Source organism: Aethina tumida, chromosome 7 (assembly GCF_024364675.1).
Source record: "Aethina tumida isolate Nest 87 chromosome 7, icAetTumi1.1, whole genome shotgun sequence".
In the NCBI taxonomy this organism is placed as follows: Eukaryota; Metazoa; Arthropoda; class Insecta; order Coleoptera; family Nitidulidae; genus Aethina; species Aethina tumida.
The window spans coordinates 9,515,961-9,541,884 of NC_065441.1; the positions used below are offsets into that span (position 1 = coordinate 9,515,961).

At 26.4% G+C, this 25,924-nt stretch overlaps 2 protein-coding genes and 1 long non-coding RNA gene across 3 annotated transcripts in view; 2 read left to right on the forward strand and 1 right to left on the reverse strand.

Moving 5' to 3' along the window:
• The window catches only part of LOC109596473 (neuronal acetylcholine receptor subunit alpha-7), a 39,873-nt gene extending 15,042 nt beyond the window's left edge, over positions 1 to 24,831 (reverse strand). The window contains exons 1-4 of the mRNA XM_020012025.2: positions 24,592 to 24,831; positions 6,632 to 6,780; positions 5,983 to 6,137; positions 3,036 to 3,219 (exon numbers count right to left, since the gene is read on the reverse strand). Of these exons, the coding sequence (XP_019867584.1) occupies positions 3,036 to 3,219; positions 5,983 to 6,137; positions 6,632 to 6,780; positions 24,592 to 24,646 (543 nt within the window). The 5' untranslated portion in view covers positions 24,647 to 24,831. The remainder of the gene's footprint in view (positions 1 to 3,035; positions 3,220 to 5,982; positions 6,138 to 6,631; positions 6,781 to 24,591) is intronic.
• LOC126266210 (uncharacterized) lies at positions 16,341 to 17,209 on the forward strand. Its single transcript, XM_049969706.1, has 3 exons — positions 16,341 to 16,398; positions 16,463 to 16,777; positions 16,840 to 17,209. The coding sequence occupies exons 1-3, from the start codon at positions 16,342 to 16,344 to the stop codon at positions 17,179 to 17,181; spliced, it is 714 nt and encodes a 237-aa protein (XP_049825663.1). The 5' UTR covers position 16,341; the 3' UTR covers positions 17,182 to 17,209.
• LOC126266211 (uncharacterized) lies at positions 18,547 to 19,519 on the forward strand. The gene is made up of 3 exons (XR_007548673.1): positions 18,547 to 18,621; positions 18,687 to 18,998; positions 19,056 to 19,519. It is a non-coding gene; the product is annotated as an uncharacterized LOC126266211 (long non-coding RNA).
• Positions 24,832 to 25,924: the final 1,093 nt, after the last annotated feature.

The window sequence follows — 25,924 nt, forward strand, 5'->3', positions numbered from 1 at the left end:
GATTTAAACAGTATTTTCTTAATATACATAATTTTATTTTTACTTTATTAACCGAAGCGGAATCTTTAATAACACTTATTTTCCTACTTTTAATAGACTTCTTGAAACTTTAAATTATATATCATATTTCAACTAATGCCTTCTTACCTTCTTTTAGCTGAAAAATTGTAATCAAACATTTTAGTTGCCACAAATAAGTATAGTCGATCCAAAAAATATTTTCTTGTTATACACAATTTTATTTATACCTTCCTAACTGAAGTGGAATCTTTAATAAAACTTATTTCCGTACTTTTAATAGACTTTATTAAACTTTAAATTATACCATATTACATTTAAGGTAGTTCATTTCTCTTAACACTCTGTAGTTTAAAATTGTAAGGATAAAACTTCATTCTTCCATCAAATTGAACAAAACATTTGCAAATAACTAAAAATGACGCGTGTGAAAGAGCTTTTAAGAGAAAATCCTATTAAATCTCAGCTTTGTAATGTTACAAGCGATGCGTTAACTAATATTGCTTTTTTCGCACTTAAAATACATTTATCGGCAAAATTTTTCATCATCCCATTAAATGAAATTTAAATACCTGAAAGAGACTTTTTTAAATTATGGCGAATGCGTGTCAATCACATACATTATTTATAATAATAAATTATTTAGAACGTGAAGAGCTTTCCTTCGAAGTTTTATTTATAGTGAATATAAAAATCTGTTAAAAATTATTTATTACACCATAAAAATTTTATTATGCAATTGTATTGATTCTTTTACCGAAACTATTAAATATAAATTAAAAACCGACAGTCAGTAATAAAATATCACGGGTTAAGATCATCATTTATGAAATAGGACAGTTAAATTTTTGATATACGTTGATTTAAATCATTATAAAGCATGAAAATGGTCTTAAACACATTATAGCAATAATAATGTGTATTTCAATATTAATAAAATAATACGAAGCCACTTGGTAATATTCCTTTACATTTATTAATGATTTTAATTAAGATTAACAATAATTAGATTTAACTTATGTTAACACTATCATATTTATTACCGCCAGTTTATATAAAAATTTGGTGCATATTTTATTTTTAAGGTTAATTTATAAAATAATAATAAAATGTAACTAATACTAAGTGCAGCCAAATTTATTTTAAGCGATAATAATGATTTAAACTTTGGCCGTCAATACAAAAATGTCTACTATACTTTTAACGAGAAACTGAAGTTCGTTGCAGATTTTTTAAGATAGATGAAGGAAAAACTTTTAAAAAACATCTGTGTCCATGTTGCATATTGCAAGAACAAAATGAAAAGAAATTGTGTATTTCAGTTCCTTAAAAGATTTTGTAGTAAAACACAACCTTCACATTTACGTAATAAAACTTAAACTTTACGTTAATATTCAGTAAAATAGATTTTTATAAGCTTTTTTGAAAAAGTTTATTTAATGAATAGTAAAGAAGAGAAATATGTGAGTGCATGACGTGCCATGCTGCAGATTCTCGTGAATTGACTATGATCCGCCGGGGATACCAGAGTTGATTTTAAGGAGTCAGCTGTGAGATACCCATAAGTAGTAATGTTATAAAATATAGTGTTATGTATTAAATTCCTATGAAACATTGAATTTTAAATATACTTATATTATTAATATACAATGAGGTCATAAAAACCCCCCTGAACATTTAACTGCAATAACATTTAGAATTATGAGAGATGAATTTCAAGACATTTTATTGTCAAGGAAAACATAAAATGAATCGCTCATAACTCTTTAACTACTCACCCGATTTAAGTCAGCAAAATAGCGTTGAAGAGATAATAAAAATATTTGTATCACGATACCACCAATTCCAAATAAATAGATGATAGCCCACATGAAGCTGGGTCATTTACAACATGTCAACTCTATGTTAGAATGGCTATATTTTTAATTATAGTTAGTTATTGTGCCTCCAAAATTAAAACTGCAATAACATTTAGAATTATGAGAGATGAATTTCAAGACATTTTATTGTCAAGGAAAACATAAAATGAATCGCTCATAACTCTTTAACTACTCACCCGATTTAAGTCAGCAAAATAGCGTTGAAGAGATAATAAAAATATTTGTATCACGATACCACCAATTCCAAATAAATAGATGATAGCCCACATGAAGCTGGGTCATTTACAACATGTCAACTCTATGTTAGAATGGCTATATTTTTAATTATAGTTAGTTATTGTGCCTCCAAAATTAGCTGAACTGCTATTTAAATGCTTTTATTAAGTTAGTTATATTAAAGATTTAAAAAATGTTTATCAATTTATTCTGTTTCAATTAATCTACTTACCTTCTCCTTCAATAGAGATAAACTATTCTTACAGCGTGGTTAAACAAATCTCATTTTAATAAGTAATGCGTATCGTGCACGTATCTTGCAAATAACTTTTTACAGAAATAAGATTTAGGATAATCTAATACCTTGTTTTCATTTTGACAACTTCTCAGAATAAAAATGTAATATTTATTATTTGTACTAAGACAAAAAAATTATTTGTTACATACTTATTATTTTCATAAGGTTTCTCCCTTTTTTTTTATAATTTCCTCTAATTTTAAATATTACTTTGTAACATTTTTCACTGACAAAATGAGACAAATAGAAACGCTGTTTAATTTCCTTCTCCTTAAATAAAATTGTGAAGTTTCGTATTAAATATACATTTTGTTTTGTACTTTTTAAGGTATGTCTTTTAATTAACTAATTAAATTCAAATTTGTACTAATTAATACTGAAGTTTAAAATTAAATTGGAATAGTTTCAATATTAAAATAACATAGCTTAAATTTTCTGACAGTTTATTCATATATTAAAAATTTTGTTTATTGAAAATCAAATATATAAACATGCTGATTATTAAAATATTCAATTAAAAGAACAAATGAATATATACATTTTTTATCCTAAAAATTGTAATAAATATTCACATGCTGGAAACACACTTTTAAATTTTTGGACGGACAAAGCATTATTCATACCTGATAACCATCGTATGTCCACGACGCCCATTTCATATGGCAACTTTGTAAGTCAAAAGGGAAATACTCGACGTTGATATCGCATGAAGACCGATAGATGCCATGGCTCAGCCATACCACCTCTCCTGAACTTGACACTATCACGTTTGTGTTAATCACAGACGACTGGAACTGTGGGTCAGCGCTGAAAAGTCAGAATATAACACATAGTAAGTATGATGAATATTAACTAAGGATTTTGTATTGTTAAATTGGCATGGGCAACATATTGTAATGTGATAAATCTTGTCAAATATGCCATCTAACTACTCCCATTTAAAACTTGGTAAAGATAGAATTTAATGAACTGTAATTTCATCTATAGAATGAGAATATAAATTGTTGAAATTTATACTTTGTGAGATTATTACCTACAATACTTCTTTTTTCAATACATTCAACTTTAATAAAGAAATAAATGCGTATAAAACCTAAAATTAGATATGTTGCATGTATAAAACTTTTAGTTATCTTTTACTTATAGTATATGACAGTAAACAGAAATTAACCACGGGTTATAAATGCCAATTATTTTGAAAAAGTGATATAATGAGCAAGAACCATTAAAATTAAATACATTCATGAACTACATCCGAAAGTAAACCTTATGAATATTTAGTTTTGTTATTCATAAAACAGAAGCAATTAATGAATGTATTTAAGAAATATTCCTGTTATTTTATGAGCCGTGATTCATTTATAATTTTATTAGGAGATTACTAAAGTGGAAATAAAGCTACACTCGTCATGAAAGAGAAATAAAAACTAAACAAAAATTAACATGATCTTTTTCCTATTTGGTTAATTAATCTCTTCAAGTTCATTGTAGCAACGTTTTTAATTAGTACATATTATAATAAGCTCTAGGGAGTGAATAGGGGATGAAGTAATTCAGGAAATCAACTTTGACATATCTCTATTTTACTACGTAATGCAAAAAACAATTTTTAATAAATTTTAGTTCATAAAACATTAGAAATGTGAAAATCATTTTGTTTTAAATATAGATAAAAATAGATTCTTTCCGTTTATCTCATTCAGGGATTAATCATTTGCAATTCTATGAAATTAAAGTATACCGGTTCATACCATAAACTATAATTTTAACAGATTTACATGGATTCAAGCCACTATTATAAAACTTCTGACCGAAGCAAATCTCTTTGAAGTTAACTGAGAAGACGACATAACATTGGATTGTATGTGTTATTTGTTCAGAAGATGTTTGTGCGTATTTGTTTTAAATGAATAGTCCACATACAGAAGTTGGTATGAAAGACAAAGCTCATCATTTATTTATATAAAGGGAAGAGTTTTAACTAGCAGGACTCTGGCGGTAGATAGATATCGGTGATTTCCCTTCCAAAAAGAAAAAGAAAGCTTTGTAATCTATTTATACCATATGTTAAAAAAAACACCTCAATTGTACACATAATAGAATTATTTTTAGTAAACCAATTTTGTTTTCATTTTGAACTTTCAATATATCTAATAAGTCAATCATATATCACGTTGCAGATTATTTTTAAAATTGACTAATAAAATGTTTTTTAGTCGTCTACTGTTTACCGTAGTAGAAAATATATGAATACTTCATCAATAATAAATTAATAATGACTGTTTAGAGTAAGGTTTAAAGTGCAGTTTTAATTCCCCAGTGTGTTTATTTATTTAATAGTATCCCAATACGAAAATAAATCTCTTTCGCTGGTCCATCTATAATTTCGTTCTAAAGATTTGACACATGGATGCAATCCATTGGGAATATCTTGATTCGAACCAGCGTTCGAATTACCGTTATTTTTGTTGTTTTAGTTGTACTGGTCGTAAAAATTACATCGTTCTTTACAGCATTTATTTTACTTATATATTTCTGATAAAAGAATAAACATTTTAAAATTATTTTTATAAACATTTAAATGTGTCTTATACAATTATACAAACAAGTATATAGTATACAGTAAGTATATTTAATTATGATAAATGTCGGACTCGTATCATTCGTACTAAATCTATGTCATTTATTGGTACTTAGAAGTTGAAACACATCAAGCAAAGAACAATTCAACATATGGATTTTTCACGGAGAAGTCTGGGATCACTTCATCATGTCGATTGACTTGAAAAAGCAAATTGATTGATTATTGGAAAGTATTATGTCAACATTTGCGTGGAGGTGAAACTCCATCGATTCGCAATACTTCCAAAAACAAAATTAGTACTCAACAATTAATTTCTATTTTCATCTAAAAAAGTGGCTAATGAAAATAGTTATTATTGCCACGAACACTTATTTGTTAATATTTCAGTAATCATATTTCTTCTTTTAAATTACCATTAATACACTTCTTACATCTAAAAATATATCGAATATGTGTTGTTTTCAGACATTTTTAATAAATGTTTTCATTGTATCACGAATTTCGTTTCTAGCCTTGGATTTTACCAAACAACTCAAGGTACAAGAAAATCGTATAAAAGGAAATTTCATTCTTATTTAAGGTATGTTCAATAAAATGTTATACCTACAAATATATCATATTTTTAATAAAATGGAAAAGTTATTTCAGTTCATATCTGTAAGTCTAGAATGGAATGAAAATCTTATACCAATTCAACTACAAAATATTATGTGCAATAATTATTTATTTATAATATTTGGATTTGTGGCATGTTCCCACATATAAATTAAATTAATTTAACAATTTTTTACATATTAATTAATTAAAATATGTAAATGACTAAATCAGTGATGAATAACATAATCTCATTTAATTGAAATACGTTTCGTTTTCCAGTTTTTCTATATGTTTCAATTAGAAAATCAATATTCAGATAAACGTTGACCGGTATCAATTTACCAATTAATTCTTAGAGTAGATAAATAGATGCGACTGCGTAAACTTACTTGTTGTATAGGATTAAATCAGGTCTCCAAACACGAGTGTAAGGGATCCTTATCACTTTAATCCCGGCAAATTCGGAAGCGTTCCACTTCAAATGGTGATCTATCCATATCTGTGTAATCCAGCAATTGGTCGTTAAAATTTGATTTTTTTCGTCCTGTAAAATAAATATCATTTGTTAATTACGTATTAGTTTAACCTTAATCCAATTTAATATGTCACTTAACTTTAATTGACAGTCGTTGGGTATTTGAAACAAGTTGATAAATGGGGGCAAGAATTCTAAATTGTAAAAGTTTTAATAGTTACAGACACTTCAGCTTGACAGACAATATTGAACAACTCGAACAAGACACATGTTTTAGTTAAAGATGAAATAGTTATTACAATTAGCTTGTAAACCTTTGACTAAGTAATCATTACGTATTCTAATTTCTAAAATGTATACGCAAAAAAGAGGTACTTACTGACTAATACTTTAATGTATTGTATTTGATGTCATTGAACTACAGAACAATATTTTTATCAGCAGAATTTTCTTTTGTAGAGTTAAAAGAGTTTTTAGGTCAAAAACCAGAAATAACACATAGGTTAAAAGTGGGTTATAAAATATGAAAGTGTAAAGAAACATTGGAATTTTTGAATACTTACAACGTCGATAATGTGGTGCAAGGAAACCCCAAAAATAACGCTGAGTGGCAACGAAGAATTCGATACCGGTCGCACGGCAGCATCATAGTTCGTCATCAAATGACGCATAAGTCGAGCCTCATTTTCATCAGCCTGACACAGCAGAATTCCTGAAACAAAAAAACATTTGCTTATTGAATGCCTTAAAATATTCAGTAATAATACAATTACTTAAAACTGGTAATACTGTATATATTGTATATATGAATTATTGTTTTGTCAGTCAATAATATCTAACAATAATGACCATATCAATTTCTATCAAAAGCCCTCCGTTTTACTTCGTGTAGATATTTGTTCCTGACTTTTAGTACAAGATAACACGGATATAACTAATCACTAGAACAGTGATAAATTATATCTTCATGACATTTCTTTGAATTCTATTATTCCGCTCTTTTTACTGAATTGCTGAAGTTCCAAACATTTCCTAATTCTTAATTAATTTTACCTGATTGATTGATTTCCCAAACTGGATCATTTATCAATGTTCCGATTGACAATTATTTAGTCTTATAATTGACTGAGTATATAAAATGGTAATTAAACAGAAACAATAGAGTATCTAATAGAAGACCATCCTAAATGTTACCTATAAAGATTATGTAATTTATATTTATTGAATAAATTGTACTTTTTATAATTATTAACTATAGTGAATATAACTTATTAGCAATATGACTAAGTTGACTGTAGATGTCCAAAATTTTAAGGGGATTAAGGCTCACGCATTTAATCAGGGTAGAAGGACATTTCTGTTTAATTTAGTTCTCTAAATTTATAATGATGTTAGTAAATCTTCCAAGTACTCACTAAGTTAATAAAGTATTCAGCTACCATCTATCGATACATTAATAAACCGTATTTATAACAGATATTAAGTAATAACACAAGAAATTAGAAACTTGAATATTTTGAACCTACTCATAAGTTAATATTTATAATTAATTTTATAAAAAAACAATATGTAGACTTCTTTAAAACAAGTTTAACGAATGGATATTAAAAAGAAATTTGGCAAAATACGTGGCATATACTGACAAAGTGGAGGAAAAGCATGTGTTGTGTTGTGAAATATTGCACAAAATATACAGTAAAAGTTGATTCTTTGGACAATGTAAAGGCTGATTTAGCGAGTTGTCAAAAACACATCAAAAACTTTTTTTGAAATAGAGTCGCTGCAAATCTCCTGTGGAATCCATCCACATTCACTAAGAAAGTGGAGAGAATTGTGTCATACAATCTGACATAAAGCTGCTTTGAAAATTTGAACTGATCTAGTTTCAGTGACAGACACTAAATAATCATTTACCATAGTCCAATATACAGGAACGACAATCATATTAAGATAGGAATATTTCAACTTTCAGTATAATTAAAGAAGGTGAAAATAAAAATTGAAATAATGATCATTTTATTCAGATATTCAGAATAAAATTCGCAATCAGTATTTCTGAATATGAATTACTTTTTCTTTGATTTGAGATGTAGTTATTATTTATTCATTCCAATACAAAATCAGGTTCAATGTCAATGAAGTGTGACAAATCAATATAATGATATTATGTTAAAGCTGAAAAATGAAACACAAAATATTTGGAATTACATATTTTCTGTTTGTAGCTAAAATGTTATTTACAAAAAGTCATTAGTATTATTATTATAAAGTTTTATAACATTTATTCATTAAGCATTTAATTCTTTTCAGAATAATAATAGTAACCTGATGGTTTATTCCAAGAGTTAATTCTTCCACTTTTCAATTAGAAAATCTCCAGTTAACTAATGTTTCTAGGCAATTTTATGTGAGTTTGTCTTTAAAATCCCACATTCGTATCACGTACTTCCGAATGCACAGTAAGCCTGTAACAATAAAACAGTGATCTTGCATTTGAGTAGGTGTTTTGCCTCTGGAATACGATTTACTCTAAGCAGTTCCCAAGACTCCAAAACAAATAATGTATGGTAATTTCAGTTTAATAAGCCACTCAACCGAGACTAATGCCTACACAATTGAAAAGAAAAACTGAGCACATTGTTTTTTCAGCACACTCGAAATAAAAAAAATGTTTTCCATCACTCCACTCAATCTACTTCTTTATTTCAAGTGCATTCTAAAGTATTGTGAATAAAATTGGAGTCCTTTGTATTCATATGTATTTGTTTTAGATTATGGATTGAATATTTAAACTTTTTTACAATTAAGTCAGGATTTACTATTCCTTGTTAGTGCCTTAAACGTGAAAATTGCAATTGAAATACGTGAGCTTATTTTAACCTAATCATGAGGTGCAGCATACAATTTAATTAGCAATTTAAATAAACTACAAACGACCCAGCACGGTAAGTTGATTATATTCTTACTTAAAGTATTCAGTTCAATTAATCCGTGATAAAGCCGAGGAAATTCGAGATCGTGCTCTGCATCGAACTTTTTATTATTCCAATTCGTCGAACACTTTAGGTGTGTGCTGGTGGTGAAATGGCGGAAAGCGAATGTTCAATTTAACCACAATCACCTTAATATGCACATAAAATGTTCATATCCAATTAAAGACTCATTATTTTTAATACTTGTAGAGAAAGCAACACCGTAAATTTTTTTGTGTTGGCTATTTTTAAATTTTATGTAGTTCACTTCCTTCCAAAAACGGTTTTTGTTTTATTTGGGTCGTATAATTTATACAATTAATCGTAAATCAATTGTTGTAAAGATAGTTAAGGAATCTTGGTAAGAGAGAAATCCACCAATAATCCCGTACACATTCACCCTTTCTGCGCATACTTCCACCTGATCCGAATAGAGTAAATTTGCGTGTAGTATAAATGCACGCTTTGGTGCTTTATTACGTTTCAGTTGCCAACAAATTGAATTATGCGTCGAATGCGACAGATTCCCCAAACAATTAGAAGACATTTGTGGCTTTAGACAGCACCACTTTTGCTTAAATTAATTTTGTTGGTAAATGTTTTTCCCCCATTTCATTCTGTTGCGTTGACATGGTATTTTAAAGATTCTCTTCTTCACCTAAGATTCTCAATTAGGGTAGAAATTCTAAAGTGTCTTATAAAAAAGATAAGGGTGTGAAATAAATATATAATTATATATATATAATTATACTTGATTTTTTAACACTTGTCTTTAGCCTCTTTGTCTATTATTTATGTATAACAATAATTTAATTTTAGTATTTCATATAAAAACCATTTACTCTTTTATAGCTTATGTTAATAATTATAATTATTCTCATTAGAACTTTAATGATTTAAATTGTCCACTATACAATATGCAACTAATTTTGATAAAAATGTTTGTAGTTACTGCTTTTTTATTTTCATATTATAATATTCGTAATATTTTTGTCATAATTTGTTTGAACCTTACACCTTTTATTCGAAAGAAAAGTTCAACGTATGTCTATGAGTTTAACCTGTGATGTTGACCCAAATTCATAATTGTTAGCAAGCACAGTTCTAGTACATATTTTAAATTTACTAAATTATAGGAAACTTCAACAAAAAAATAATATTTTAAAATAGGCACGGAAAAATATTACTGGTATAAATAAAATATTTCTTTTTACTTTTTATCAAGCGTTATGCATATGTATCCAAACGCAATTCAAAAGTATTTGATATTTCACAGAAAGGCATTGAAAGGACTGAATTTGTGTTACTTTAATTTACAACGAAAAAGTTTTTGATGATTTCTCACAGAATCCATTAAATTATATTTTTTATACAAAGATAAAAACATACATTTCATTTTAGTATATCTTTTGATAAGCAAGCAAAGCCAAAATGCCAAAATTGGACGGTTTCAAATATTTTATTCTTTTGTTTACTTTGGGCAAAAAAAACGATTATTTTTTTTTTTTAATTTCCGATACATTTCTGTCAAAAATTGGTTTCTTCTGCTGATTTTTATTTTTTGAATTTTAATAGGCGTATGTGTGCGTGTTTATCACTTAATTCATATTAATTTGACATTTATTATAATCTCTCTTGATGGACAAATTTCAAGTCAAAAATACATCTCGTAAGCTTTTGAAAAGATAGTATTTAACTTATTTTTACTGCTCAAATGTTAAACGTTCCTTTTTCAAAATAAAACATTAAAAATTATTTGCCTCCTTTTTTATTTTGTTTTTATGAAATTTTTGTAACAGTATCTCTTTGAAATATAAAAACAAAAAAATATAAGTTTATTCATTTTAATAAGTAATTAAAATGTTCAACCTTATTAATTTTATATTTAATAAAAAAGAATTAAATAAAGAAAGATTTTACAAGAATGTAAGCTGTGCCTGGTCAAGAAATAGACCGGAACTACATGAAAGAAATTATTGATAATGGAATTCCTACGTTTATAGCTGCTCTGTCGAAGAAATTGCTAAGCAGTTCAATAAAATTAGATAAAATATACATAATTTTCTTTTGCAGTTCAATTCAATGAAAATATCCAGACAATTTCAAGATTAGAATTGTTAGTTTAGACCAAATTATATACCATACTATTATTTTCAATTGTTTTAACATAATTCCTTCATTTGGTTTCCAAATTTATTGCATTATACCCTCGATTCTAATAATACTTGCTTTTTTAAAGGTCACATTCATTGCTGATAAATTTGAATAACCTCATTAAGACCAATTCAGATATGAATGGAAGTTATTATACACGAAGGAATAAAAAATATTTATATCAATAGACAAATTTAAATCAAATTATTGATATCATCATAATAAATAAGCCCTTTTAAATCCTATCAGACATAAATTTCATTTGTTCAAATTAGCTTATGAATCTAGCTAGAAAATTGGATCTTAGTCTAGTTCAGTTGCAAATTGAACAATAAACTTATTAACTCAATGTTCATGTTTATTGGACATAATGCTCATTTGTGGCATCCGCAGTTGCATTAATTGGCTTTAAATTGTATTCAAAGTTATCGAGGTTATCAGAGAGATGTACAAAATATCTAGTTATAGAGAAATAATAAATTGAAGTTAATATCTATAAATTAATTAATATCACACATGTATTCATTTTTTAATGAAAATTAAAATTTTTGTTCAATTTAATCAATTCAATTGTAGGTAATACAAAATTTATTTTCCAATTTGGTGCAGCAAATTAAGTAATTCACAAACTTCTACAATAGGGAATGAAATAATTTCAACTCATCATAAGGAAATGATCCTGATTGCTACTATTATCCAAGTTCTCTCTTATAAGGATTACGACAGTCGAAGCAATTATAAACATAACTTTCAATATGGGATTAATTTCAGTTTTATTGTTAAATTGATTTCATTCATTACATTTAAAATGAAACCTTAGAAATACCACATAAATAAGGTCGAAAATTTAAATTAATTAATAAATTCAAAGTAGGCTGTTTCAGATTTCAGATAGAACTTAAGTCAGTACACATACGTACTTTATTTCCAATTTCACTTTTATAGAGTACAATAAATTAATTTAATCTAAATTAAATCATAAATTATCATTAAGCACATAAAATGTGTTTAAAGTATCTTTTTTGACGCTTCATTTTCGTTTCAGAAACGTATGATTCTTTTTGGCTTAGCCCTTTTCCAAAATATCTTTGATAAATCAGGTGCATGTTTGTGGAAGATTTCAATTTATTTACCAGCGATACGTATAACACTACTCTTTGATGTTGCAAGTAAACTGCATTTGGTAAATTTAACCATTAAGTTACACTGAGACCAAACTGAAATTAAATCAATAAAATGCACCATCAATCAATAAAATGAGTTTGTCAAAAATAATAAAATCTCTTTAATCGGAACATTAATGATAAATTTCACAAATTCCAAATCAAAATTAAAGTATGTTATGTTATCTTATTAATTAATAAATAATATCACAAAAAGTTAAAAAGTAAATTTCAATGTACCACAAGAAGGATATACTTTCCTTAATGGAACGAAATTAAATAGAAGGAGTATGATTACAACCGAGACGTCGATGCTCTTATACCTTTTGGATGATCCAACAATACGGGCTGTGTAAGAAACTTAAGTTGTAACTTTAAAGGTTTCCGATTTTTCAGCGGAATATGTAACGGATGCATTGTGCAACGCCATCCAATCAGATTGTCTGCATTGGTCAGAGCGCCAGTTCGTATATGCGTAAACAAACAAAAGAAAAACAGATCTCTTAGCACAATAGAAAAAATAATCTCCCATCTGAGGCATTTCGAACATGATGAAAAATTTCAGGCATCAGATAACGTACGAGAAATGGAACATTCCAAATTAATATTTTTGTATTTGTTGTATTTAAACAATTAGTCAGTTTAAAAGTAAAATATTTATACAAATCTGACAGTGATTAACGAAACTTTCTCGTTTTTCTTTTGTTTAGTTATTCCGCAGTGAAACAAAAGAGTGCTAATTGCTTTATAGTATTTTATATTGCAAAGATTATCACGTATAAATTCAGGATAAAGCTTTAAGGTGTACTACAAACCTGCAACTCTTCTTATTAAAATGTAAAAAGGAATTTTAATGAATGTGATGAAATTTATGTATTTAATTTGGCAACACAGTTCGTGAAAGTTATTTTACCGGTGTTACAATAAACGGTACAACTTAATTTCCTTTTGATTTAATAAAGGATATAAATTAAATTAACAGTATTACCTCCTCGTAATTATTTTCAATAGTCTTTTTCTATCACTTAAATTTGTGTACATTGTAGAATTACTGCGTTGCAATAATATTGCCGATAGACACTAGAAGCTTCAATCTAGGACCATTAGAACAACGTTGAAAGCTTATGAAATTCTGTATACGTTTGAGGAATAAATATAATCAAACGTCAATTATTAAATTTTCTTGAAAGAAATGTTGATGATATTACAATAAAATTGTGATTGAATGAATATTACCGGTAAGAAAATTTTAGCTAGTTTGAAATTTAATTTTAAAAATTCCTTTAGTGGCACTAAAAATGAAATCATCCAATTCGTTTTGTTATTTGGTTATTTAGTTTTGTTCTAATATTTAAATTTTATTTATATAAAATAATATTAAATATTATTTTGCTTTTTACTAGAACACATGAAATGACCTTTTCGTTTAGGTAAATTAAATGTACAAATTTGAATAGCCTAAACCCAAATCAAGGATTATTTTGTACTTTCATAGGTTATAATTAATATATGGCAACACTAATGAAATATTAAGCGAAATTCAATATATACATGTTTAGTAATTTAATATTTAATTAAACTTGAACCCCGAATCTTTTTGAACTACACTCAAATTGTACCTAATGACTCCTACAATTAAGTCAGGTCCTTAAATAAATCGAATTCAACCAGAAGGGTCCTAGCATTAATCATGCAAAGTCGATATTTATAAGATTTCAATTTATTAAAATTATAACTATACCGCCAAAGTTACGGTATTTAGGTGCATCCTAGATATTTTAATAATTGAATATTAGCAAAGAATAGTTACATAAATTGTGGTACTTAAGCAAGGAGTAATTTAAATGCATGTATAAGCCTCATAAAAGTGAACTTCTCTTGCTCCCAATAAGGTTGTAAATTTTAATTATTAATTATATTAAAACTTTAATAACTAAACAAGATGTTTTAGTATTATTAAAAATAATAATATTCTTGTATGATTCTAAGTAATTAATATATAATTAAATTATTTAATTACATGATTATAATTATTGAAACAAAATTTAATTAATATTTAATATTATTTATTATTTCAAAATATTTTTTCTTCATTTTCTAGAGTGTCAATTAATTCATCCCCAAATATTTGCTTCAAAATGTCCATTTAACTGGCTCCCTTTTATTAAAGGGGATTAATTCTTCAAAGCGTTTTCGAGTATCCATTAGCAATAATTTTAAATGACTTTGTTAATACTTTTTAAAGAGATTTCCAATAAAGGTTTAGGTTGAATGGATACGGTGATACCAAAAATCTGTTCTCTAATTGAATTCAATTCCGTACTTTACACACATGTGAGGTTTAGTTAATAGTTATCAAACACTTTAGAAAGAACTTTTTTAGTATTCAGTGTATCCCGAAACTTTTTTATTTTTTACTGTATATTAGTGAATAATAGTTCAAACAATATATATTAATAAATTTTACATATTTTTTACAATAAAATATGGTAAAGTTTTTAATATCGAATTATAAATGAAAGTTACGTGAATATTTTCAACTTATGATGAAATGAGTCACATTGTACAATATTAAGTAAAATTTTCATGATTAATTAATATTTTGATGGAGAATCCTAATCCATACGATACAAATCCGATTGAAAACGAGAGAATTGCTGACAAGAAGTTCATTAAATTTCAAATTTAATTGTAAATGACAGCTAAAAGTTGATGAAAAAAATTTATTGAACATTTTTTACCTAAAAAACAAATACCCAAGAAAGTATAAATGTCCTAATTATATGAAAAGAGTAATTCCTATTACTTTCATTCAAATTCAAGTTCAATTCAAATTTGTTATAATATGACATAACCGAAACAATAAACAAAGGAAAAAGTGTCATGCCAATTATTGCCAATTTCTTAGATGCAATAATCCAATTGACAAAACAAGCACAATTCAAATAGATACAGCATACCGAGATTAACTAAAATTTAATAATCTCTTCTCTCTTTCTTTTCAGTTTTTGCGTGATTTTGTCCTGCTAACTTGAAGTGATTGTAAATGAATAATCTGAAATTTCATATACGTAAATGATAAAATGAACTGAAAATCGTCAAAAATTGCACTTCGACTGCATTAATAAATATGAGTAGTTTCCTTTTTACCTACAAGTTATTTATGGTAGTTATCTTATTACTAAAAATTATTATTTATACAATTTTTTCAATCCTATTTATGCGCATAATATAAATTTTGTTTATAAAATATATATCATATATGTAATAAATAAAAATAATATATATTATGCAAATTATATTACTGAAATCATTGTTAATAAACAGTGCTTATTATATTTTATTGTCATACATACAATATATTAGTTTGTGCAAATAAAATCATAATACACTAATTTCGTAGAATTGGAAATTACATGTTTAATATGTAAATATCCTGTATGTAATATGATAATTCGTTGAAATTATTACCATGTTCATATGGAAATAGTTTAAAAACTGAAACTAATAAACTATTTATATATAAAAGATTACAATTTATCGTCAAGACTTTTATCGATATGGTAAATATTTTTTAAACATTAATTTAATACTGATGCAAATTTAAAATACTTTATAGTAGTTTTCTCACATTTGAAGAAGTCTTGATGTTCCTTCTTATTACCATGCATTTCAAAGACGAACAAGTTAATTTTTATAAATCAATAATCAAATATATAAAAACTTTATATTTCATACTAAGTAGATAACATACCTTATCAATAACAAATATACTTGTAAAACATTCCAGAAACTCGATTTAAGATTAATTAATCATATTATATGGACATTAACAGGAAATTGATGATTGATAATGAAAAATAAATTATGCTAATAGTTGCAATATCTCTGATTATCCTTATCTAGATTGCGGTAGTAAATATAAAAATGCGAATGCTCCATTAATCAGAATTAAAATTAAAGGGATTCAATTTAAAGTTTAATATGGGTTTCCTAAAATTTATTTTAACTTTACCAATACTTTTGGTTTGCATTAATAATGTAAGTATTAATTTTTATTTACTTTAGAAATTAAATTTCAATTCTCACAGAGCTAATTTTATAGATTGCTATTAGTCAAACTGCGGATTCATACGAAGTAGCAAAAACGCTTCTAGAACAACTTGATATCGTAGTAGACAACAGACGAGAGATACTTAAAAACTATTTATCACGTGATTTGTTGAATAAAACTAATGAAATAATTAACGGATTTAGAAATTTTTCATTAACCAATTTGGACCACGAATTCAACCGTGTTATGGGCACTGCAGCCCAAGTGAAGCAGGAAGTAGAAAATGTTTCTACGGAGTCTGCACAATGCTTTGATGAGTTGTGGAAGAATTTCAGTGTTTATCGTTCTAAAGCTGACTCATATTATGTAAATATATTTTGCTACCTGAAAAGTTAAAATTAAACAGGTTTGACATATCTATTTTTTAGCCCACCTCAGATTTTGTTGAAGCGGCAATTTTGAGAAATCTAGGAGAATTTATTCGAATGGCACATCAGATTAACACAGAAAATTTACACAGTAAACTTGAAAGCGAGAGCTGCAAAGAAAATGAATCGTGTCTTACAGATCTTATTTCTGAGATCTCACAATGTTTTGTGACCATCCCAAAACAATTTGATGACTTGACCCAAAGAGCGGTGGATTTTGTGGATGACTATGAAGTAACTTTATATTCAATGAACACAGTAACAACATTCATTGAAGACGTATATAAAAACATGGGCCAAATTCTTAATTGTAAATTTATAGCATACACTAAAACAACCTGATTGAACATAAATGTAATTTAGTTTGAACCTGGAAACTTATTTTATTAAATAAACTACCTGTATTCTGAAGTGACTTTTAAATAATCACATCATAATTTCTGCTTTTAGCCTTTAGTTTAAATCGTATAAGTAGATATACAAGAGTATTTGAAGATTAGTATCAGCATTCAAATCGATGATGATTAATATGGGATTTTAAATGGCCACATCTACACTACAGAAGTACTACTTATGTAGTGGTGCAGCTGTCCTTTAACTAAAAATTAATTTTGCCAGATTAACAATATTTTAGAAAATATTTTAGTATATATTTTTAACTACATATATGGTGTATACTTTTTAATATTAATTTAAATCTGATCTAGTGTAAATTTAAAATAAGTTAGTATTTTTTTCAAATAAAGTAAATTACATGATTGATCTTTAAAAAATAATCAAAACATTAAATTTTTTAATTTTATTTTTTCATAATGTTATAAAAAAAAATATTTAACATCCCATAAATCTTGAGACTTTTTTAGTTATACCCTTTCAATTTATTTATTTATTTACTATTATCATTTATTATTTAATATATTATATTAGAGTACATATGCAATGATATCAATAACAAATATTCTGGTACCACCTCGCATCATTAAGTGATTAATTAATTAATCAAGATTAGTTTATTTCCATTAGTCATCGACATATTGAAAATTGATCACCAAATATTTGTTATAATTATATTCAACTTTAAATTGGAATCGTTTAATTAATGCAAAATTTGTATTTTTATAATTATTACTGGATAAAGATAATCAAAGATATTGTTATTATTTTTATATCTCTGATTATCTTTATCCAGTAATAATTATAAAAATACGAATTTTATATTAATCAAAATTAAAATTAAAAGATTTCAATTTAAAGTTGAATATTTAATTAAAAAATGAGATGCTTATTTATATTACAATTCAATTTATCAAAAAAAAATTATACAAGATTTTTATTATATTATTATATTACAAGTGATTTTTTATTTTAAACTTAAAATTAAAATCACTTAAAATTTTTCATTTAAATTAATATTTTTGCAAAATATTATATATTTTACAATTCAAACATTTGGTTTTACATAATATTAAGACTAAAATTTCAAAAAAAGTAAAAAAAAACTAGACTAAAAATGAAAGTAAATTGTCTACTACAGTGCATTAATCAAGATTAGTTTAATCTCAATATACATTGACATATTGAAAATTGATCACAAAAAATGAAGTAATATAAAAATTCTAAATCCAACACTCTGATTATATTTATCCAGATTACAGCACTAACTATATAACAACGAGTTTTAATTAAGATTAAACATAAAGTATCAAAGTCAATTTAAAATATAATATGGGTATCCTAAAATTTACTTTAATTTTACCAATACTTTTGTTTTGGATTAATAATGTAAGTATTAATTTGTATTTACTTTATAAAATTAAATTCTAATTCTCACAGAGTTAATTGTTTAGGTCGCTATTGGTCAAACTGCGGATTTATACGATATTGCAAAAGCTCTTCTAGAACAACTTGATACTGTGGTAAACGACAAAAAAGACATATTTAAAGAAAATATACGTGAATAAGGTGACAAAAGTTATGTAATAGCAAACGAATTTAAAAATTTTTCATTAACCAATTTGGACTATGAATTCAACCGTGTTATGGTCACAGCATCTAATTTGCGACAGGAAGTGGAAAATGTTTCTTCGGAGTCTGCCCAATGTTTGAATGATTTATGGGGAAATTTCACAAACTATCGTCTTAAAGCTAACTCGTATGAGGTAAATATATTTTACCAACTTGAAAAGATTTGTCACACTGCATCTGTTTTATTTTAGATGAGCGCAAATGCTTTTATAGTGGCAATTTCTAGAAATCTAGGGGAATTCCTTCGAATGTTAGAATGGACTCACACAGGAAGATTACATAGTCAACTTGAGAGTGAAAGTTGCATACAAAGTGAATCGTGTCTTACAGATCTTATTTCTCAAATTTCAAACAGTTTTGTGACCATGCCAAAAGAAATTGATGACTTGGCCCAAAGAGTGGTTGATTATCTGGATGACTATGAAAAACGTTTATATTCAATGAACACAGTAACAACACTTATTGAAGACGTCTATAAAAATCTGGCTCAAATTCTGAATTGTAAATTTATTGCATACACACAAGTATCTTAGATGAAATATACATATAAAAAATAAATAAAAGATAGTATAATCGCAAACAACCCAATCTAAATGTGAAAATTTGTTTTATTATATATTTTTAGATCGTATGTAAATAAATATCAGCAAATGCACGAGTGTGTTTCTGTTAGTTAATGACGAATTTATTCACATTCTCCAATCGAATATACTGAAGTACCATGAACTATTTTTGTAGTGGTGCAGCATCACTGGTGCTGCGGTCATTAAAATAAAAATTAACAAATTATCAATATTTTTTAAAACTTTTAGAGATACGATATAGTTTATAAAAAAAATTATATTATACATTTTTCTCAATTGAGAGAATAGTCTTCATTTATCTTTCCAAAATAAATAGAAGTAACAGATTTATGATCATAATATAAGAAAAATTATATAACCGAACATTAAGGTCATACTCTTTCTGTTACCTTATAAAATTGAATAAAGTTATCATCATTTATCGTTTTGTAAGTAAGTTATTTTCATTATATTATAATTACAGGTTATTATGACTTTTTAAATCAGTTTCTCGGAAAATTTTACAGTACATTTAATTTCATGTAAATACAATCCTTATCTCTTTAAAAGGGATTAAATTATAATCAATAGTTTTATAGAAAGACTATTATCAGTAGAACTATACTTTTAAATAATGAATAAAAAATAATTAGTCATTTTAGATTAGTTTCTTTTCAATAGACATTGATAACATATTGAAGATTGATCACAAAAAATAATCAATTTAATTATAATCCTATAAGCCACCAGTATATAGTATAGTAAATAAAAATAAATAATTCACTGATTATGCATATCTAGATTGTAGAAATAAGTATAAATATACCAGTAGTACTGAATAGAATTTAATTTAAATTTTTAACATGAGGGTCATAAAATTTACTTTAATATTACCAGTATTTTTGGTGCTCATTGATAATGTAAGTAATTATTTGTATTTATTCTACCTAAAATTAACTCTCAACATTCATAGAGTAATTTTATAGATAACTGTTGGACAATCTGAGGACTTGTATGATGAAGCCGAAAAGCTTCTGGAACAACTTGACACCATAATAGCCGACAGGAAAATTATACTAAACAAAAATATATCAGATTTGATTGTAAATTGTAATGAAACAGCAAATCAATTTAAAAACTTTTCATTTACACATTTAAACGAGGAATACAGCCGTGTTATGGTGGCAGTAAATAGTTTGCGACCGGAAGTGGGAAATGTATCTCCGGAGGCTCAACGATGTTTTGATGAAGTATACAGTAATTTCAGTTTGTATCGTGTCAAAGCTGAAGTATATATTGTAAGTAAATTTTAAAAATTGTATTGCTTGTGGAAACTACTCAAACAACTTAAAGAACTGTGACATTTATTGTGTTTAATTTTAGCCCATCACAGACAATTTCATAGATTTAGTTAACAAAAATTTAGAAGACCTTGGGCGACAAGGAGGCTGGATTAATACAAACGTATTACACACTAAACTTGCTATCTGCAAAAGAAATGAACCATGTCTTTTGGAACTTATTCCTGAATTATCAATAAGTTTGGTGACTATACCACAACAAATTGACGAATTAGGCCAAAAGGCGAGCATTTATTTGGATAACAATAAAGTAATATTGTATTCACAGAACACAATTACAACTCTCGTTGAAGAAATCTATAAAAATATGGCTAAAATTCTGAAGTGCAAATATATTGCATACACACAGATACCTTAGATGTTTAAATATAAATGTTATAAGAAATAAATAAAAGTTTTAAACATTAATAATCTTAAATTGATTTAACAGATTATCAGTAAACATTTTTAGGTCTATTTTAGTTTTCTAAAATTTTCAAACTTTATTTATTTGAAAAGTGACATCACGTCCACTTATTCTTTGTCGAATATTAAATGGGGATGAACAAATGAGTTATCTGAGAGACTTCCTAGTGAAATTACTTAAAAATTATCGCTATTTTAACAAAATTTCATGAAACTGTAATGTTTATCAAATTTGCTCCTTATACCATGTGAAGAGGAAGTTTAAGTTAATTGAATGCTTCCAGCGGCACTAACAATGTGGGTACGTTGCAATTTAATATATTACAAACTCTATCTTATTATCAACCATTTATGAAACTTGACGTGACACAGTACAACGCCCAATTTTGATGTATAACGCCAAACACAGTCCTTAATAGAAATTACTAATTGCAATAACTGTAATGATATTACCGAAACAACTTTGTTAGAAACAAAACATGCAACCATCGGCTCACGTTGTGGAAAACAAATCCAATAGTTACGTGAAACATTTAATAAACCGAAAATAACTTTTTTCCCAACACAATGGAATAACTAATCAAACTTGAACACCCCTTTTTGTTAACGGAAACTGGAATTCAGCGGTCAGAAAAGCAAACACCGCAGAGTAGGAAAAGCTTTATTCACAATATGGGGAACTTCACAGTCTAAGTAATAAACAACAAAACAATAATGTAAAAAGAATATATTTCAGTTTGTAAGCTTGATTTTGCAAGCGTGTACATTAAACAATGGTTAGTGTAATAATGGATTTGAGAGGAAGTTTCGGTTCTAGTTTCACTGCCTTTTAGGCATATAACGAAGTTTCCTTAAGAACTATACGGAAAGTAATTAGTATACTTTAAATATAGAGCATAGCTCATTTACTAGAACTTTTTATTAAAATTTTTCTAACTAACTCATGAGAACACAAGGCACTTACTGAAATATATTAATTAAGTCCAATAACTAATATTTAGTCAGAAAAACTATTTTTAGAAATTGGTTATCATCCACACATTTTAAATAAAAAACATGTCGATTAGTTATTTGTATTTCGATTTAAAAGTAATAACGTTCAATTTATTTATTTATTTATTTTGCCAATTTAAGTTTTCTAACATTTTCATATCTACAGAATTTTTTACAGATGAAATGAAACAATTAGTAAATTAAATTGTAATATTTTCTGCAATACAAATTTTTAACCACAAAACATGTTATATTTAATTTGTAGGTAGAAAGATTTCCAGTTAATTAAATGAATTAGCTTCAGTAAATAAAAAGTGAAGTGCTTCAATCAATAAAATTAAAAATAGCCTATTAAAAGAATTCCCTTTTATTACCCACTTCTGGTGTTAGTTTGAAAGGATAAAATATTAAATTGAAAATTTCTAATTAAAAGAATTTTAACAAATGGACTTTCATAGACTAAATATTTTATTATATATTTATGATATGACAATGTTGTATTGTATTTGAATATAATTTCCCATTTAAATACATAACTGCTCACTACAAAATAATACGTTTTTTTATCGAATAAATTTGGCTTTTTAAACGATTTTTTTATTTTTCAATGTATATAACAATTTACTTGCTCCCATATAAACAATCGTCATATTTTAGGCTATTCAAATAAAATATCAATACTTCATTCAACTGTTGTAAATAGATAAATCGTAAAGATGGTGAAGGCGCAATAAGGATAGCATTCACCATTTTTTGAATACATAGTTTGTATAAAAAACAAATATTTTTTTTTTTTGTTGAAAAATTATAACTTTTTTAACAATTTTATTATTTTATAAAATGTAACTTATACCTAAATAGCACGTGTAAACCTTTGAGTAAAAATAATTTAAAATTGTTTGACTACCTAGTTTCCCCAGAAAAATATTTTTATTAGAGAAGAAACTCAAGAAATTTCTAAGAGGTTTACACAGGTTAATTAATTTAAATTCATCTTTTCCACTTTTATATTTAAAAAAATTGACTTTTTAAAAAGATTTTAATATTTTACAGAAAGTAAATTACACTACTATACTCTCATATATATGTGTACTAAGTGGTTAAAATTATCTTAATTAATAAAAAAAGTAATTTAAAATCGTTTATCTACCTCTGTTCCACAGAAAAATATTTTTGTTAGTGAAGAACATCAAGTAATTTCCAGATGGAAGTGCTTACACAAGTTAATTGACTTAAATACACCAGGGGTCACTTTTATTTTTAACATTATTTTTTCTAAATTTTTAAGGTATCTGTGTATTGAATTTTATCATTTAAATTCAGAACAGTTAGAATGTGTTTGTAATATTTACTAATAATGTACAATTTTAACAGAAATTATAAACACTAATAAACAATGTTATGAATTATTGGATAAACAAACATCACCATTAGGCTATGGAAATAAAAATCAATACTTTATTGAATTACATAGTATTGTAAATAGATATTTGTTACAAATACTAAATTTATTAAAGTTATTAAAATATCCAGTATTAATTTTAACACTACTATAAAATTTATTATAGTGTATACAGTATAGTTTTATAGTAACAGATTTTAAATTATATTTTACATTGTTAATTTTTAATTTTCATTTAATAAATTATTATTCTTTTTAAAATAATACGTTACCAAACAAAAATTAAGTGTAAATATTTCATTGTTGATCATATTTTAAAATAAATTTCACACATCACAAAAATGGTTCATCGTTATTAAAATATTGGGATACAGAAAATCTGCCTTTTATGTCAACAACAACAATAAATTGAATGTTTCATTTTATTTTTATAGCTGCTTAACTTTACGAACTCGTTATTTTATTTTCAAAGCAACTTTCACATACTACAATATCAATTTAAATTATGCTCGTTAATAAAATTATTAGTATTGAAAATAGGGTATTTTAATTAATGTCAACAAGACATAAAATTGTATTCTTATTTTATTTAGCTAATTTTAGCATAATGGTTATGTTCTTCCAATTTCACATTTAGATTCATTTAAATCATCGTCATTATTACAAATTTATGGAAAACTTATATAATATTAAAAATTAAACTAATTTAATTATAATTCATCTCTAAAGAAGAAAGAGTTTCTTGTCGCTGTCGCCCGAATTTCAAATATTTGAAACACATATGTCGCATTGTTCCCAAAGTTTAATTAATTTTATTAAGTCAAAATAATAGTACGTAGTGTCCAGAAATAATCACGTCAATTTTCTTGAAAATTAGTCTAAACGTATTTTAAGAAGTTTTGGAAATTTAATTACATTATACAATACACAACAACGTTCTAATTAAAAGACAAAAAGTTGTCTCTCTAATTATCTATACGTTTACAAACTACAATGAACTTACCGTTGAATACAATTAAGATAAAATAAAAGTAATATCGCCTCGGTGAAACATCCATTTTCCGTACCAAACTTTGTTAGTACTCGAAACATTCAATGCAATTAGGGACTAACCAATCGCAACGGTTTTAGTCAGTAATTAATGGCAGAACAACGTTATAAGCTTCTTTACAAGATTGTAAAAGTCGCGGAAAGTCGGGAAAACTCAATTGCGCTTCTTCCGTAAGCCAACCTCACGCCTTGACATCGCGAGAGGAAGACGCGCACTGTGGATGCTGTGCTCCAGACTCCAAACCCGCTAGCGAAAATCAACTTTGACGCATGTCAACAAGTAGATGGTAATGTGTTTGAACCTTTTTTAAGTTCTCATTGATGGAACTTCTTTTTGTAATTCGTGTACACATTTGAAAAACAAATTGTTCGTCTCCTTTTTGTTGACTTTCGTTCCGAAATTACCTTGATAAATGACTCTATAAGTATGTATGGGACCCTTTGTGTATTATACCCAAACCAACAGGTATTTTGATTCATAAATATTGAGCTCACAGTTTTGATAACGTACGTATACGTATGCATTTAAATTTCATCCATTTTAAACCCCTTTTCCATAATCCTGTTTTTATCTTTTCAAATAAAATATTCAAACAAACAAATTATATGAATTTTATTTAAATTACTTATAATATTAAAAGCGATATAACATTGTTTAAAATTATTTTTATTCAGTAAAATAATCACCATTATGACCAACATTTTTTTCCCAGCATTCTGATAAAAGGCCATCATTTGTTACGTAAAAAATTAGACAATGACAAAATAAACAACATGTGGTAAAACTTTCTTTAAGAGTCCAAGGTGACTTGTAGTCACACATGCTATGAAAACTCAGAAAACCTTTTGTATTGACTAAAGAAGCTGACTATGTACAATTTCCCTCTCAGTTCACTATACAATATTCAACTAATCATCGGTTTACCCAGACCAGCCTGATCAGGGAGAATTGCAGTGATAAATGCATTTTTAGTTGTATGTAATAATAAAATCAATAAAAGATACATATGCGTTGCACGCAAAGAGAGAATTATCAATTGAGATTGATAAAAATTATTGCGTGAAGCCTCTTCTAGTAGTTGAAAATTTAATTGAATTTAAAGAAACTTAAAATATTATTATAAAAATGTTAAAATGTCCAAATTTGAATCTTCTATGAAATAAAGCAATTACAACTTAAAGTAGACAGCTTCTAATTATAAAAGTCTCTGCATTTAACATCCCAATTATTTCAAAATTTAATATAAAATCACAGCTTAAGAACTTTTAAAGTCAGTCGAGCAAGA